At 27.8% G+C, this 16,621-nt stretch overlaps 4 protein-coding genes across 8 annotated transcripts; 2 read left to right on the forward strand and 2 right to left on the reverse strand.

Annotated features, from left to right (window-relative positions):
• The first annotated feature begins 32 nt into the window (after positions 1-32).
• On the forward strand, positions 33-4,690 carry LOC124430913 (eukaryotic translation initiation factor 3 subunit C-like). Of its 2 annotated transcripts, none has more exons than XM_046978147.1 (15): positions 33-180; positions 587-689; positions 756-888; positions 1,009-1,293; positions 1,372-1,469; positions 1,562-1,689; positions 1,757-2,167; positions 2,241-2,450; positions 2,526-2,679; positions 2,931-3,146; positions 3,221-3,500; positions 3,581-3,774; positions 3,877-4,080; positions 4,162-4,300; positions 4,415-4,690. In XM_046978147.1, the coding sequence occupies exons 2-15, from the start codon at positions 597-599 to the stop codon at positions 4,546-4,548; spliced, it is 2,679 nt and encodes an 892-aa protein (XP_046834103.1). In that variant the 5' UTR covers positions 33-180; positions 587-596; the 3' UTR covers positions 4,549-4,690. The 2 variants fall into 2 exon arrangements, with proteins under 2 accessions (XP_046834103.1, XP_046834104.1); XM_046978148.1 differs by having other exon boundaries at positions 74-166.
• On the reverse strand, positions 4,598-7,935 carry LOC124430914 (vacuolar protein sorting-associated protein 33B). 3 transcript variants are annotated; one of them, XM_046978152.1, is made up of 7 exons: positions 7,920-7,935; positions 6,684-6,995; positions 6,384-6,604; positions 5,809-6,315; positions 5,492-5,722; positions 5,105-5,430; positions 4,598-5,023 (listed from the first exon to the last, which is right to left on the reverse strand). In XM_046978152.1, the coding sequence occupies exons 2-7, from the start codon at positions 6,839-6,841 to the stop codon at positions 4,760-4,762; spliced, it is 1,707 nt and encodes a 568-aa protein (XP_046834108.1). In that variant the 5' UTR covers positions 6,842-6,995; positions 7,920-7,935; the 3' UTR covers positions 4,598-4,759. The 3 variants fall into 3 exon arrangements, with proteins under 3 accessions (XP_046834108.1, XP_046834105.1, XP_046834106.1); XM_046978149.1 differs by lacking the exon at positions 7,920-7,935 and adding an exon at positions 7,091-7,231; XM_046978150.1 differs by lacking the exon at positions 7,920-7,935 and adding an exon at positions 7,091-7,227 and having other exon boundaries at positions 6,684-6,944.
• Positions 7,588-13,175, forward strand: LOC124430911. 2 transcript variants are annotated; one of them, XM_046978145.1, is made up of 11 exons: positions 7,588-7,717; positions 7,924-8,177; positions 8,472-8,590; positions 8,664-8,909; positions 9,010-9,131; positions 9,196-10,596; positions 10,676-10,882; positions 10,944-11,053; positions 11,129-11,343; positions 11,416-11,675; positions 11,758-13,175. In XM_046978145.1, exons 2-11 carry the CDS (start codon positions 8,016-8,018, stop codon positions 11,841-11,843), a joined length of 2,928 nt encoding a protein of 975 aa, XP_046834101.1. In that variant the 5' UTR covers positions 7,588-7,717; positions 7,924-8,015; the 3' UTR covers positions 11,844-13,175. The 2 variants fall into 2 exon arrangements, 1 of the variants encoding a protein (XP_046834101.1); XR_006943875.1 differs by lacking the exons at positions 7,588-7,717; positions 11,758-13,175 and having other exon boundaries at positions 8,000-8,177; positions 11,196-11,343; positions 11,416-11,557.
• Positions 13,176-13,450: 275 nt separating this feature from the next.
• LOC124430916 (sorting nexin-30-like) lies at positions 13,451-15,909 on the reverse strand. The gene is made up of 7 exons (XM_046978156.1): positions 15,539-15,909; positions 15,139-15,294; positions 14,895-15,005; positions 14,639-14,803; positions 14,359-14,554; positions 13,985-14,259; positions 13,451-13,870 (listed from the first exon to the last, which is right to left on the reverse strand). The coding sequence occupies exons 1-7, from the start codon at positions 15,701-15,703 to the stop codon at positions 13,511-13,513; spliced, it is 1,428 nt and encodes a 475-aa protein (XP_046834112.1). The 5' UTR covers positions 15,704-15,909; the 3' UTR covers positions 13,451-13,510.
• Between the last annotated feature and the right edge of the window lie 712 nt (positions 15,910-16,621).

Here is a 16,621-nt window from a genome sequence, read left to right on the forward strand (position 1 = left end):
AACACAAAAAATATTTAAATTTTGCGGTTTTGTAGTTCACTTTGAAGCACTTGATGGCGCTGGAAATCATACCTGTGAAAACAGATTTTATTTCCCTTATGTTGCTTGTTGCACATATGTGTTGCGGAAAAGTGTGGTTACTCTTTTATAATTTTTAACAACGTTAGTACGTATCCATAGGTAAATTTGACTATTAATATATTGATAAATTATAAATATACATATATTATGTTTATATTTATATTACAAATATGTTTTATATTTATTTTTACAAGAAATTATACATTTTTATATAACCTACTATAACTAAATCATGATACCATGCTTTTGTATTACATTTACGATTTGTACTATAATTTTGACTGTTGTACCATATGTGTTTTAAATGATATTTTAACTGGTTTTTTCTTTTCTTTTCTTTTCTTTTTTTTTTTTTTTTTTTTTTTATAGAAAATATTGATGCGAATATTGAAAATAAATTATGGATATATATAGTGTCATTATCAGTAAATAATAAAAGGAATATAACTTTAAAGACTAAAGAAATATTAGCATATATAATTAAAACATATTGTATTGATTATAGATCTACAAAAATGAGTCGATTTTTTGCTAATGGTTCAGATTCTGAATCTGATAGCACATCTGAAGAAGAGCAGGTTCAAAGAGTACCAACTACAGCATTTACTGTAAGTATAAGTTTTTGTTTGATATTTTATTTTATAGTAGTTATTATCTAATACATTTTACCTCAGTTTAGCGATGAAGAAGAAGAAACAAAGCGTGTTGTACGTTCAACTAAGGAAAAAAGATATGAAGAAATTGCTAATCTTATTAAACTCATAAGGAACTATAAAAAGATCAAAGATATGAGTAGTATGCTTTCTAGTAAGTACTTTTTATTCTATAAATATAGAAATCTAAGTTATTAAAGATATTATAATTATTTTATAAAAGAAGAATTATAATTCATATCATACTCATATAATTGTGTTATTTTTTCTTAAGGTTTCGAAGATTTGATGCGAGCTTATCAAAAAGCTTTGCCTGTAATAGCAAAAGAAGAAAGTGGTCAGACACCACGTTTTTATATTAGATGTTTAGTAGAGATGGAAGATTTCATCAATGAAGTATGGGAAGATCGTGAAGGACGTAGAAATATGTCTAAAAACAATTCTAAATCGTTAACTTCTCTACGTCAAAAGCTTCGTAAATACAATAAAGACTTTGAAGAAGATATTGGAAAATTTAGAGAAAATCCAGATCAAGATGATGATGAAGATGATGATAAAGGTTCATTTCATAAGACTTTTCTAAGTTTATTATATTTAATTAAATTTAATCAAATATAATTATTACAAAAAATTATAGGTGAAGAAGCTGTGGAATCGGAAGAAGAAGAAGACAGTGCTCTAGTATTCAAAAAGGGTAGTTCAGAAGTTAGTGAACCTGACATATCTAAATTTAAGGTAATTTATTTTTAACAATATACAGAGCTAAGATATAAAATTACATATTTAAGAATGTGATCAAAATACAATTTTTGTTTACAATAATATAGAAGAGTATGGCTGATGGTGAGGATGGTAGTGAGAGTGAAACTGATTGGGGCAGTGATTCAGAGAGTGAAAGTACAAGTAGCGACGATGAGGGACAATATCAAAATTACCGAGAACGATTTATTAAGAAGTAATCAATGATTATCATATTCTTTTAATTGATAGTTACAATGCAATCTTATATTTTAATGTTTTAGAGCTGCAGATAAAGAAGATGATGAAGATAAAGTAAAACGAAAAGAACAGAGAAAAGAACGTAAAGAAAAAGAACGAAAGAAGAAGAAAGATGAAGATGATGGAGAAGGAGAATGGGAGACAGTCAAGGGTGGTGTTGCCATTCCTTCAGAAAAGCCAAAAATGTTTGCAAAAGATGCCGAAATAAATATATCTGCTGTTTTAAAGAAACTTTCCGAAGTAATTGCAGCTCGTGGGAAAAAACGTACAGATCGACGTGAACAAATAGAATTATTACATGAGTTACAGTCTATTGCTGATGCCCATAACCTTGGACCAGCTGTAGCAGTTAAAATTAAATTTTCCATTGTTTCATCTATTTTTGATTATAATCCTAAAGTATCTGATGCAATGAAGCCGGAATATTGGTCTAAGTGAGTACATTTCTTATTAGAAAATCTTTCAAGATGCATTGATTTATTAATATTCAAATTATTCTACATGTAGAATATTAGAGCGTATTACAGAAATGCTTGACATGTTATTGAGTACATCAGATATGATGATCTCAGAAACTGTCTCAGAAGATGCAGAAGAATATGAAAATGCTCCATATAAATTACATGGTTGTGTTTTAACATTGGTAGAAAGACTTGATGAAGAATTTACCAAACTATTGAAAGAATGTGATCCACATAGCAATGAATATGTAGAAAGGTAATTGTGATGAGCTTAATGTAATAATAAATACTCATTTTCAAATATGAATGTTTTTAAGATGTATCATTATAGATTGAAGGACGAAAAACAAGTTGCATCAATTATAGACAAAGTTCAGGAATATCTTGAAAGACAAGGAACTGTGTCAGAACTTTGTCGAGTTTATTTACGTAAAATTGAACACTTGTATTATAAATTTGATCCGAATGTTCTTAAGCAAAAGGAGGTATGTTATGGACATTATTAATTTAAATGTTACAACGTTATATTATGATGTATCATAAGTAGGACTGGTATCTGCAATACTTTGAATCCCTTTAAATCTGTATCATAGATATGGTAAAAATTTCGTTATTAAAATCATTATTAATGTAATAATCCAAGTGATTAAAGTTAGATGTTCTACCTTGTATATAGATATAAAGTATTTCAGGTCCTATCATTAATCATAAATTTTTAATGAATCAATTCTCTTAGGGAGAACTTGGATCGGAGGTAATGACATCAGTACAAGTGATGGAGAAACTTTGCAGATATATTTATGCTCATGATAATACTGATAGGCTGAGGACACGAGCCATTCTTTCACATATTTATCATCATGCACATCACGATAATTGGTTTCGTGCTAGAGATCTTATGTTAATGTCACATTTACAAGAAACGATTCAACATTCCGATCCAGCTACTCAGGTGATTATAAGTATTAATATAAAATCTATTAATTAAAAATTATTCTTACAATAGTAGACAACTTTTATTTCCAGATATTACATAATCGTACAATGGCACATCTGGGATTGTGTGCTTTTCGTCATGCAAATATTAAAGATGCACATAATTGTCTCGTTGATCTTATGGTGACTGGAAAAGTGAAGGAACTTTTAGCACAAGGTTTGCTTCCACAGCGACAGCATGAACGAAGCAAGGAACAAGAAAAAATAGAAAAGCAAAGACAAATGCCATTTCATATGCATATTAATTTAGAACTTTTAGAATGTGTTTATCTTGTCTCTGCAATGCTTATCGAAATTCCTTATATGGCTGGTACGTTTATATATTCTACATTAATGTTTTTTCTTCTTATAAAAAATTATTATTTAATTTGATAACTCATTTATATTTAGCACATGAGTTTGATGCAAGAAGAAGAATGATATCAAAAACTTTTTATCAACAATTGAGATCAAGCGAACGCCAATCATTGGTTGGACCACCAGAATCTATGAGAGAACATGTTGTTGCAGCAGCAAAAGCAATGCGTAATGGAAATTGGTCTGCCTGCAATAATTTCATCATTAATGAGAAAATGAATGCAAAGGTAATTTCATCGTTACTATTTGACTATTATAAATTATATGTTATCTTTCTCTCTCTCCCTCTCTTTGCTTGTTTATTTATTTATTTATTTTTTTTTTTATAGGTTTGGGATTTATTTTATCAGGCTGATAAAGTACGCACAATGCTTACGAGATTAATAAAAGAAGAATCATTGAGAACTTATTTATTTACATATTCGCATGTTTATGATTCTATTTCAATGCCTAAACTCGCAGAAATGTTCGAATTAAAACGATCAGTTGCTCATTCCATTATTAGTAAGATGATTATTAACGAAGAGTTAATGGTATATTAAAAATATTCATTTTTTATATTTCATAAAATAATATAAAATATATATTAAATTATAATTCATTCACTTTTGTAGGCTTCTTTGGATGATCCAACAGAAACTGTTGTAATGCATCGAAGTGAACCTAGTCGTTTACAATCACTTGCATTACAACTTAGTGACAAAGTAAATAATTTCGTAGATTCTAATGAACGTATTTTTGAAATGAAACAAGGTAATGTAACTAAAGATAGCAAATATATTGTCTACATATTCTAGCATCTATATACATATATAATTGTGTATTAATTAAGAATGCAGAAGTTAATGTAAATACGTATTATTTCAGGCAACTTCTTTTCGAGAGGAAATCAAGGAAACTTTCGTGATCGTCAAAATTATAATCGACAAGGACAAGATTGGGGAAGACAGAGACGCGATCGTGATCGTGATCGTAATCGAGAAGAAAACCGAAATTATTGAAATGATAAATAGTTCCAAAAAAAAAAAAAAAAATAAAAATAAACAAATGTTTAACATGTAATGTTATTATTATATTGCTACATTCGCTTATAATATGACATTACTTATACATAAGATAAATAAAGCAAATCACGTCACATTACTTTCCAGAAATTCTTTATATAAAACTAATAAAAAATATTCAAACTAAATATAATTTTACATGATCATTTTATATTTCTTGTATCTTTTCTATAAGTTTATTACCAGTTATTATACTATCACTTACGAGAACAAGTTTAATACCCATCGATTTTTCTATAAGTCTGCATGCAGCTATTTCTGCATTAGAGATACCTCCAATAATACAAATTACAATTATTTTTGGTGACAGTATACCACGCTGACCATTCATAACAGAATCTGGTAACTTCAATATTTCATCAAAATTTTTGCTTTCTTTTTCTTGATTAACGACAATATTTAAAATTTGTGCCTAAAGAGGAGAAATTAATTACTATAATTTTTTAAGGCCTATTACTAATTGAAATATTTAAACAACAAACATAATACTAACTATAAGTGGTATGTAAGCATTATGAAAAACATAGCTGGGACATGTAGAACCTTTTGATTCAATATGTTTTGTATTATTTGGTAAAAGTTTCAAACGTTGTACATTACTAGTCCATTCATTACTTTGATCTGTTAATCTATTAATACCACTTTCTGTTTTAATTTTCAATAAACCAACATTCTGCAATTTATAAAATAATGGAATATTTTTGTAACCATGGGCATGAAGGTGTAATTTCTGAATGGATTGTAAATCTGAAGAAGCAATGCCATCATTACAAATGGATAAGAGACACAAAAGACGTAAACATTTCAATGGATTTTCATCTAGAAAAGAAAAAATACTTTTAATTTTGTTATACAGGATTAAAGCTTTTATACTTATTACCTATATTTCTCTCAATATAGTTCAAACACTCTTTCCTTCCTTTACGTTCAAGTATCAATTTTTCAATGCTTTGTAACGTTTGAAACTCAGATCCTAATGTGTCTACAATTGTTCGACAAGCTGATATATGAAAAACTAATTGTTGTGTCATATCTCTTGATTTTTGTAATTTTGTTGTTATATATTGTCCCATTTCAGCAAGTTTCATTGTTTCTATTGCCTCCTGTTCAGCTATTATCAAACAGATAGTAGATATCATTATTGACGTGAAAATAATAGAATTCATAAGATCAATAGATGTTAAATAGAAAAAGTACATTTGAGTGATTTGGTTTTTTCATGTAATATTGGGAAGACATTACTACAGGGTATATCACGAACTTCTCCATATATTTGGTCTTTATCAGGATCTAACTTTCTTTGTGTTTTACCAGTATATATCACACCCACATTTATGTCAAAAACTTCATTTAATAAACTTGAGTATGTTACTGGTGTCAACAGTGTAGTAACTTTATCGTAACTTCTATCCATTAAAATAAAAGCACCAATTTCATTTTCCGTTTTACAAGATTTTACAGACTGTTTTATGGATTCAATAAATCTTAAAATTTGTTGACTATATTTTCCAAAAGACAATATAAGTTTGGGTGAACCAAGCACAAGATATAATGACCACAAATTACGTGCCATTGCAGGTAGAAGAGTCCCATCTTTATAATAATATAAGTCCGTAAATAATGAATTTTCAAATGATAAAATATTTCCATCTAATCGTATTAACTCATAACTTAATGGATATATTGTAATTAATCCACTGAGTCCTAAACAAATATCAAATAAATAATGTAGACAGTAAGTTTTAAACTATAATATATAATAAAAAACTGACCTTCTTCTTCTATTAATGTATGCAATACAGTAGGAATAAATGGTACAACTAATAAATGATGACAGACCTGTACATGGGATGTAATATGAGATATTTCTGATTGAATTTGATCCAGTACTCTTTTACAAGAAGTTAAATTACTAGACACTAGAAATATACGTTGACTATTTGACAGTTTTAATCCTTGCTCCAACTTATATATTTTGTCAACTTCATATCGTCTATATATATATATAAAATAACATAAGAATAATTTATTATTAATAAATAAATATAATAAAATCAATGTGTGTAACTCACTTGAGTGTGGTGACTCCTATAAAGCTATCAAGTATTTTTATAAGTTTCTGTTCTATTATTAAATCTTTTGTACCAGGAATTATATCTAATATTTCAATAAATTTTCGTTGACTAATTTGTTGCAAAGCATTAAGTCTATCGTGTATTGTTATATCCATGATTATAAATATTTGTTTTTAAATATTAATTATTTATTCATATCATAAGTAATAATCTTAATATATCTCATCTCTATGGTTTTTTTTTATTATGTTTGTATATCTGCATGCAAATGCAGAATAGATAAATATTTATGGATTATTATATTGTAATCTACAAATCATAACAAATATATATAGATATATATATATATATGTTCTGATAAATATATTATTCGTATAAAAATTAAAATGACATTATGTACCAACCATATATATTATACATATACATATATATACATCTTAGCAAATTCCAGCAAGTACCATGTATGTTAGGTATATGCACACATGAATTTTAATCATGCAAACTGATATTAAAAGTATCATGTCCACTAGTATAAATCTATAGAAACTATTGGTAATACTGTAATTAATATGTACTAGTGTTGTGCTATATTTCATTCAATTTATAACTAAGAATTAAAATTGAGATATCCAATTATCAATTGATGCGAAATGAGAGTAATTTTATTAGATTAGTTCGTCAATGATTCATGAAGTGCTATGGAGTAATTCGTCAATGGTAAAATTAATCATTGACGAATCTCTTCGTAGATACCCTGTGAATCATTGACGAACTACTCTACAGACACTTTGTAACCATTGAATCGTTTTATTTTATGTATAATTACAAAGTAGAATCATTGATTATCCATTTTGTAGAATTATTTTCATTTCGCTTATCGTTTTGCTCAATTTTTGAATGGTGATAAGAAAACGACAAAAATATATATGAAAAAACAATAATTTTACAACGATTAAAACTTCAATTGTTAATCATTAATCGAACTAATGGTTAAATTATTAATTTAATCGTATCATATGATTAACATTGGTGTAAGTAAAACTTTAATCGTTAATGGCAATTGATAATTGAATATTTCATTTGTAAACTTTAATTGTAAATTGGATTAAACATTCTCCAACGCTGATATGCACTCTCTGGTGTAAAATATAAATCAAAAAAGTTAAATAATTCCATTAGTTATGCAATAAATGATAAACTTAAGTAATAATTATAAAAGAAGTATTCTCTTACTTAGGGCACAAAAAATACAAGTATTCAGATGTGCATTGATACAAGAAAACTTATCTTTCGAAACTTGCGCACAACGTTGATAAAGGTTATTTAAAAATGGCGGACGCATGGTCTTCCGACACTACCTCAGATTGTTGTATTGAATGTTTCTCTGATATTATGTCCGAAAAATCAGAATACGTTATCGTCGGTCAAAAACCTTGTTCATCTCATCGTCGAAGTAAAAGACATTTCTTGCAAAAATTATTTGTAAGAGAAGTAGGTATCTTAACCTTTAAATTTTTAGTACATTACTATGATTGACAGATATGAAAATCTTGTCATGACTCTTTACTTGAAAAATCTAACTTCAAATTATCAAATATTCTTTAATTAAAATGTAAATGAAATATAAATTAATTTTAATTTGTACATTTTTTTGAATGACATTGAACTTTGTATGTTTGTATTTGAAGTTTGTTTTTTCAAACTATAAAGTATATATATGATATGTGCGATATTTCCTTCTCAGGAATACATAAAAGACAAATATCTCAATATATTTTCTTATAGATCAGAGGTTGTTTGTCATTGCATAGCTATGCTTCTGAAGAAAGACTGTTCGCAACTGTACCCTCTTGGAGACACTTGCCTCTTTTGCATGTCATCCCAAAATCAGCTCTCGAAGCAGGGTATATATTTAATTTAATATAATTTTGATGTATAATTATAAAATATAAGTAATAAAGATTCACTTTATTTAAGGCATATTGTTATGGGATTGACACAGTGCGGTCAATTTTTGTTAACATATACATATATGTTGGATGTTAGTGATAATACTTCTTTGTATAAATATTTGTTACATTGGTGGGCATTTACGCCAAATCGTGTAGCTCGTAAAGTGGCAGAAGTTACACTTTTTGGAAATTATACTATTTATAGAGAGCTTAGTATAGTAATATCGCAATGGCCAATGGAACGAAATAAACTAGTAATACATGGTCTTTGGTAAGTGTTAATTTATATTTCTTTGTATACTGTTTTTATATATATATATATATATATATATATATATATATACAATATATAGAGATTAATATATTTGTAGCCAACATTGGTTACATCTACAACCTACGGATAGAGCATACTTAACAATAACTACAGTACCTTCTCTTGACAACTGTAGAGATTGTTTAAAAGTTGCTGCGTCATATGAAGAAGAAGGAGAAGGTAAGAAATTGCCTTTCATATTGTTTTAGATATATATTATAAATATGCTTTTATATGTTTATAGACTTAGCTGAAAATTGGGATGGATGTGTACGCTGTAACTGTTTGCAACATGGACTCACTGTTCACACAACTTACGAAGTTATGTCACCATACCCAAGATTTCGAGCTTCTGTGTGTTTAAATTATTGGAATTATGTAGTGGTTAATACAGGAAATTTTTTACATGTGCTTAGGGTAGATTTGGACATTCCAAAGCACAAAAATCAGAAGACATTTGATAAACAAGACACTGTAGTTCCAGATACTGTGCCACTAGAGATGAGTGATATTGAAGAGATAGATTTTTCAAAGACAGAATCTTATGGAAATTCCCATGACAAAGTAGGTACTTTAGAGTGTTCAATCAATAAGTCTCCTCGACTGGAGCCTGCTATTGATCATGAGTTTATAGATGAGTTGAGTAAGTTAGATGATAGATTAGGGCGTGAATTACCATTAAATACCTCAAGCAGTAATCAAAGCAACTGTGTCTGTGATATAAGTAAATCTACTGATGCTTTAAGTATTAAATTATGTGAGTGTTCAGATACCATTGAATGTAAGTGTCAAAATCAAAGTCCTGTTTCTCGCATTGAACAACAAGCTATATCGGTTAGGGATAAAATCTTGCAGGACTTTTGTGAAGACATGTCTCAAGAACTTAATATTGGTAGTGACCTAATTACTTTAGTGAAGCATCCATCGTGTTCTCCAAGATCAACACCCCAAAGGCTTCCTCCTGATCTCAGAGCTATGGCGTGGTCATCGCCTATTTTTACACCACCTTCGGATATTCTAAGAACGCGTAATTCGGAATCTAGTCATAAAAGTACAGGAGTATCAAAGAATATACGTAATCAACGAGCTAATTCTCCACAACCTGGTGCTTCACAAGATAACAATGTAACTTCTATAAATTCTCCGCTTCATTCCATTTCTATAAGTCCATCTTCATCACATTCTTCCCGTTTGATGTCACCTCCCACAACAAGATTTCTTCATCATCCCACTTCGCGTAAACAAACAAACATGCACTCTCCTCCTCCAATTATTAATTCAACACAATCCAGGACAAGAGCTACGCACAAACTTATTCTTGAAGCAGAAAAAGCATATGAATTTACTGATGAAGCACAAGAAACTTGTGAAAAGTTAAGTTCATTCAGAAAGCGCAGACTCGCAGATAAAAAATATGAGTTTTGTGATGAGATAGAAGATGCAGAAAATATAGTTCCTTTTAAACACATACGTGACCAATTCAAGCATCGTGCCTGTTCCATACATCAAATATCTTCCTCTCCAACAATGTCCCCTGTATTGTCTAATGGTAAACGGCATTGGGTAGATTCTGATCAAAGTGAGACTGATGAATTCAATACACCTCAAGATATTTTATGCAATGATTTATCACCTGTTGAAACAAGTAAATTGATGTATTATTACTTTATCATTTTTAATTATTAATGTGATGTATTAATTAATTCGTATATTGTATATAACAGATGAGAAAAATGTATTACGTCCACTGAATCAAAATCAATTAACAAATGGAAGTGTACAGAGGGACCGATTTGGGAAATTCTGTTCAAATTCACCATTGGTTCCTAAAATTAATTTACAATATCCTTCTATAAAGTGTACTGCACATTTTAGAAGAAGTTATATAGAACTGGATGATGAAATGATATCTGTTATTACTGATGTTGAAGGTATATCAAAATGAGCGATTTTATAGTATAAAATAATTGTTTAAATATTTAATTTTCGTAGATGAAGAAACTGGAGGATATGTCAGTTATCAATGTGTACTTCCAATGCATGTTCATGGCTCTGGATATGTACAAATGCAAATGATCAGCAACAGTAAAGCAGAAAAATTGGTAAAATTATATTTAGATAAAAAGTATTAAAACATTACACAACTGTCTACAATTATGAAAATAATACATTTTCAGGCAGTACCTTACGTGTCTATAAACCAGTTAAGTTTTGATATTGAGACATTTTCTCATCACATTGCAGATTGGATTTGTGCACGATTCAATAAGAAATACTGGCATTGTAGTGATTATGACATTGAAATAATTGATATCTGTGCCCTTAGTGGTGATATAATTTGTTTACTTATCATGAAAATCCAAGCTAGTGAATTATGTAATCAAACACAATGGTAGGTCCATTTATTATTTTCTATGCTGATTTCTTCGTTTCGATTATTTTGCTAATATATAAACATTTTCAGCACTCAAGAAAGAAAACAATATGAAGTTGGATGTAAATTTACATGGAATATAGATTCAAGTGAATATAGAATAACGGATGTATTACCAATGGAAGAGGTAAGATTGGATTCCTTAAAAAACAATCCTATTCAAACACCAAATTTTCGTTCTGGTTCATTATGGAATCCGACGAGACGATTAGCACCACAATTAAGAGAAAAGATTCAGCAGCCATATGCTCATACTGTTCGCTTCCTTCATAATGAAATGGCTTTAGCTGGTTAGTAATTTTATAGACATTAATGATTCATGATAATAATGACTCATGAAAAAAAAAAAAAATTTTATTAAATAAATTGCAGGTGAATCTATAACAAGGCTCAATGATTTAGATAATCTGGTCGAATTTTACATTACTCCAATACCGAATTATCCATTAATAGAATGAAAAAATATCAAGTAACAACATGCTGCAAACAATAATTTATTTATTAATGTAAACTTGTGATTTCTATATTTACTAAGGTAACGTACATAATATTATAACTGTATGGAAACTTACTACATATAAATTACTATAAATATTCTCTCAAAAGAGGAATTATTTGTTATATAAGCATAATTAACAGTAAGTGTAATATTATAAATTGTATAGATATCATCTATTTACTTTGTGAGACTAGTATATAAATTTATGCTGTTGTGTGATTTATCCACAACTTAATTAGTATAAAATAAGAATTTATGTAATAAGACAACGAAGTTTACGAACATTTGCACCAATTTGTAAATTGTATTTAAAGTCCATACTATAAATTACCTATGTTTCAGATATATAACTTCGATAACTAAATAATTAATTTGACTATTAATAAATATATTGTATGTTGTTTAAATTAAGAGAAAAATGAAAAAGTAATCTTTAGATAATATTTGGTCCCAAAGTAATATTGCAATCAGAATTACCAGAATTGTATATTTTTATTACTAATAGTACGCAAACATTTGTCTTTCAGAATATTTTACATTTTTATTGTTTGTAAGTTTACCTATTACAAAGTTATTTCAAGTTTATAACTTAGTTTTGATAGGTATAGCTTGCTTATCTGCAGCTTTTATTTTTTCTTATTTACTTCTTTTTCTTTCTCTTTCATTTGTTTGTATATTTTTATTGAAATGGACTACATATATGTACAAAAAAGATGTGTACTAGCAATAAATATAATTATCACAATTAATCAACAAGGAAACATATTCGAAATGACTAACAAGATTTTTTGTAACTTAAATATATTAAGTATGTATTTTTTGGAAATATTTAAGAGGTGAAAATATATAATGTATGCTTCTTTTTACTTTTTTAATTAAAAAATAGTTAAAAAGAAGTGAAGTCCGCCATTAAAGATTATTTATTATTATGTAAAAATAATGTGATATATTTCATTTTACTTATATAATTTAATAAGATATCTAATATTACAAAAAAATAATTTCGAATAATTCTCGAGATTTGACTAATAACCGATAAATATTTAAACAAATGAATGAATGAATACTGTGCCGTCTTTCGATTGTTATAATTTATTATAAATAAAATTTTATTTCCGCAAAACGTATAATGAAATATATACTTGACCCTTTTCGATTGTGACACATAAAATGATAGCAGTAATAATATATTGAAAATTGCATCTGCAGTAAAGTCTAATCAAATATAAAATATTACGATCAAGCCGATATAAAAATGCTATTATAAAAAAATTATTTTTTCAGAATTTTATTTGAATCATTAAGTTATATTTATAAGTAATACTCGGATCGATAATCTTTAAAGGCGGATTTCAGTTTTTTAAATTCTTTTGAAACAAATATATAAACAAATATATGCTTCATATCTATACTTTCTTTATAATATACTTAAATTTAGTAAAGTATAATTTAAATTGCTATATTGGACAATAAATTATTCCAGAGCAATAATACTGGAACTAATAAATATAGAAATATAACTACAGTGAGATTATCTCTTTTTTTATAAATTATGATAAATTCTCATTTTAATATTTGTAGACATTTTTTAATACTTGAAATGACAATATATGATTTATCGTGAATTTATACAGGTATTTTAATAGGTACTCCTACAGTGATATCAGAACCTACTCCATCAAGTTTAAGAGCAACAAGGACTTCCTCCCATGCATTCATGCACTGTTGATAATGCTGTATTTGATGATCTGCCATTGTGATTAACATACTTTTTAAATCTGCTTGTTTTTCAGTATTCCACCTTTGAATATCACTACGTAAATTTTCATTAGCACAACCAACACGATCTTGAAGCAACTCTACTTGTTTTTCTAAACGTGGAATCACTTGTCCTAATTTTTCCAATTTCTCATCACGGGTTTCTGCTTTCCAAAGTGATCCACTCCAACTTTGTGTTGAGGATATGCCACTTGCAATATTCAGTAACTACATTAATAAATAGCAATAATGAGATTATTATAACACTAGAGTTCGTATGATATACATACGATGTACATATTATTAATTATGTAAGTAAATATTTATAGCATTGACAAATACCTGATCTTTCTCAACTCTTCTTTTTGCTATTTCATCAATAATCATTTCATATTCAATTTGCATAGAATCTCTTCTGCTTAAAGCATTTTTAACCGCATCTATATATGTTATATATTCACGTTCTGCATTAGGTACATTCTCTACAAGCTTTCTTTGAGCCATGGCAATGGATTCTATTGCTTTAGCAATTGCCAACAAAATAGGAGCTAGCTCTGGTTCTGAAGTAGCCCATAAAGTAAATATTGGATGTAATTGACGCAATTCAAGCAGATAATCTAGTATATTAATAACAATAGAAAATCAATGTTATTAATGAAATAATAATTTATAATCTTTACAATTACAATATTACTAATCTACATTTTAGCCCATACCTTGTCTTTCCTTGTGTATACGATGATGAATTCTATCTATAGTAGATAATTTCTGGCTTAGTGATGTACAATAATCACGAACTTGTTCAAACTCGGGTAAATGCTGTTTCATAATATTTACACTAGTAATGTTCTGCAAAGAATCTGTCATTTTAACAAGCATATTTCCTCGATTTTTACGATGAATAAGAAATTCCTGTATAAATATAGATAACGTATGAAGCACTAATATGATATTAAAAATTCTTAATATATTTATATCATATTTATGTTTACATACTGCGGGTTTAGTTGTCAAAAAAATTTGTAAGTTTTTGTCATAACTGAGAATAGGATGATTAATAACCCTATTCAGGAATATTTGTAATAATTTCATACGTGCTATAATAAATTCTTTGGAATAACGATCTAATTGAGCTAATAATGTATGTTTTCCTGGTAATGGCTATAACAAATAATATAAGAATTTAGTTCTTTCTATAATAAGATACAATAATTGACAATGTATTAATGTTATTTGTATTATAAAAGCTTACAGGTATAATATGTGTAGGATAAGAATCCACTAATTTTTGACGTAACCAAATGAAGTCATTGTAACGTCTGCAGACTATATATTCATTATTTTCATATTCTGGGCGTGTAACCTATGATACATTATAATATGATCTTATAATTTTATTTTACCTATAGTATTATTTTACTTTTTACAGAATTATAGAAAGTTAAAATTATATTTTTTAAAATAAAAAACATTTTGTAAAATACTATTTAACTTACTCTAGTAGTTATACGAAATGTAATATAAGTTTCCAACGTTTCAAGATGCTTTTGCGGATTATCTACTTTTACTTTTAAATCTTTTAAGTCCATTTGAAAATCGGATACATCTTGTTCTGGTATCGTAGAAAAGCTATCAACCGATGGAGATGCAATCTGAAAGATCAGTTATAAATGAATTTTTACATTTTTTAAAGATTTTATACAATTATTTTACACAATTCAAGAGATTGTATTCACCAATATTATTATATTTATATTATCAAGTACATATATTATTCATATTAAGTTGTATCTTAAATTGCTTATACTTTTAAAAGAAAATCAATGAGAAACATATTAACTCTTTTTTTAAATAGTCAATATAATGTTTTTCAATATTTTTAAAGTTACAATTTACCACAGAGTCTTCCATCGAAGTGCTACAATTAGAAAAAAAATCGCCATCGCGACTTTCTTGCTTCACAACTCCACCCATTTCCACTGTACTTATTTCTAAAATAGCTGTATCTTCCTTAATTTTCTCCTCTAACAAATTTTCCACTTTTTCTTCGGATGTCATCATTTTGAATAATTGGAAAAAACAATATTCGATACCAGGTATTGTCAAGCTAGATCACAAACAGCCAACTCACATCAATAGCTTATACTATTGGAGAGTTCTTTGAATGTATATATGTATATTTTTACACATATACATACATGCACATGTACACATATACATATATACACATTCAAGCCAAAGGTTATAAAAGATCGAGAAAGAGAGAGAGAGAGAGAGAGAAGAAAAGTTATTTTTTTTTTTTCAAGATTCTCTTACTCTATATCTTTATCTTTTTACCGCTTCTCATTATTAGAAGGATAATGCCATCTGCAAAGTTTTCGTTATCGACATTTTATTATATATTATTATATATACACAATACGCCAATATATTTATTATTGATACTCAAATACTATATTTATATACATATGTATATATGTATATATGCATATATGTTTATATGCATATATGTCTATATGCACATAATGCACATGCCATATATATATATATATTGTGAAAAAATCTTTTCTTTTATTGATTTCCCCTAGATTGAAAGTTTTCTTCATATATTCGACGGAACACCTGAAAGTATGCAATATTACATACACTTAGATACAAAATAGAATAACTAGTTGCTGTTCAGACGTTCGGCGCCCCTAGATAGCGCTCCAAGTCTCGATAATGATCGATTACATCGAGTATTCAGAATCGTACGTATGAAGATCTACAATATAATCAAAGCAGTCTTATAATTTAATCAAATTCATAAATAAATATTTAAAATTAAACTAATTATAATATTATATTGTGTTATTATACTTTTTAGTAAATTGTAAAAATTATTTTTTGTAGTACATTTTTTGCTATACTGTAATAATTTTGGAAATAAACTGACATTAATTTCATTGTCAAAAGGAGTATTTCATATTTTTGTAATTT

This window comes from Vespa crabro, chromosome 19 (assembly GCF_910589235.1).
Source record: "Vespa crabro chromosome 19, iyVesCrab1.2, whole genome shotgun sequence".
Lineage (NCBI taxonomy): Eukaryota > Metazoa > Arthropoda > Insecta > Hymenoptera > Vespidae > Vespa > Vespa crabro.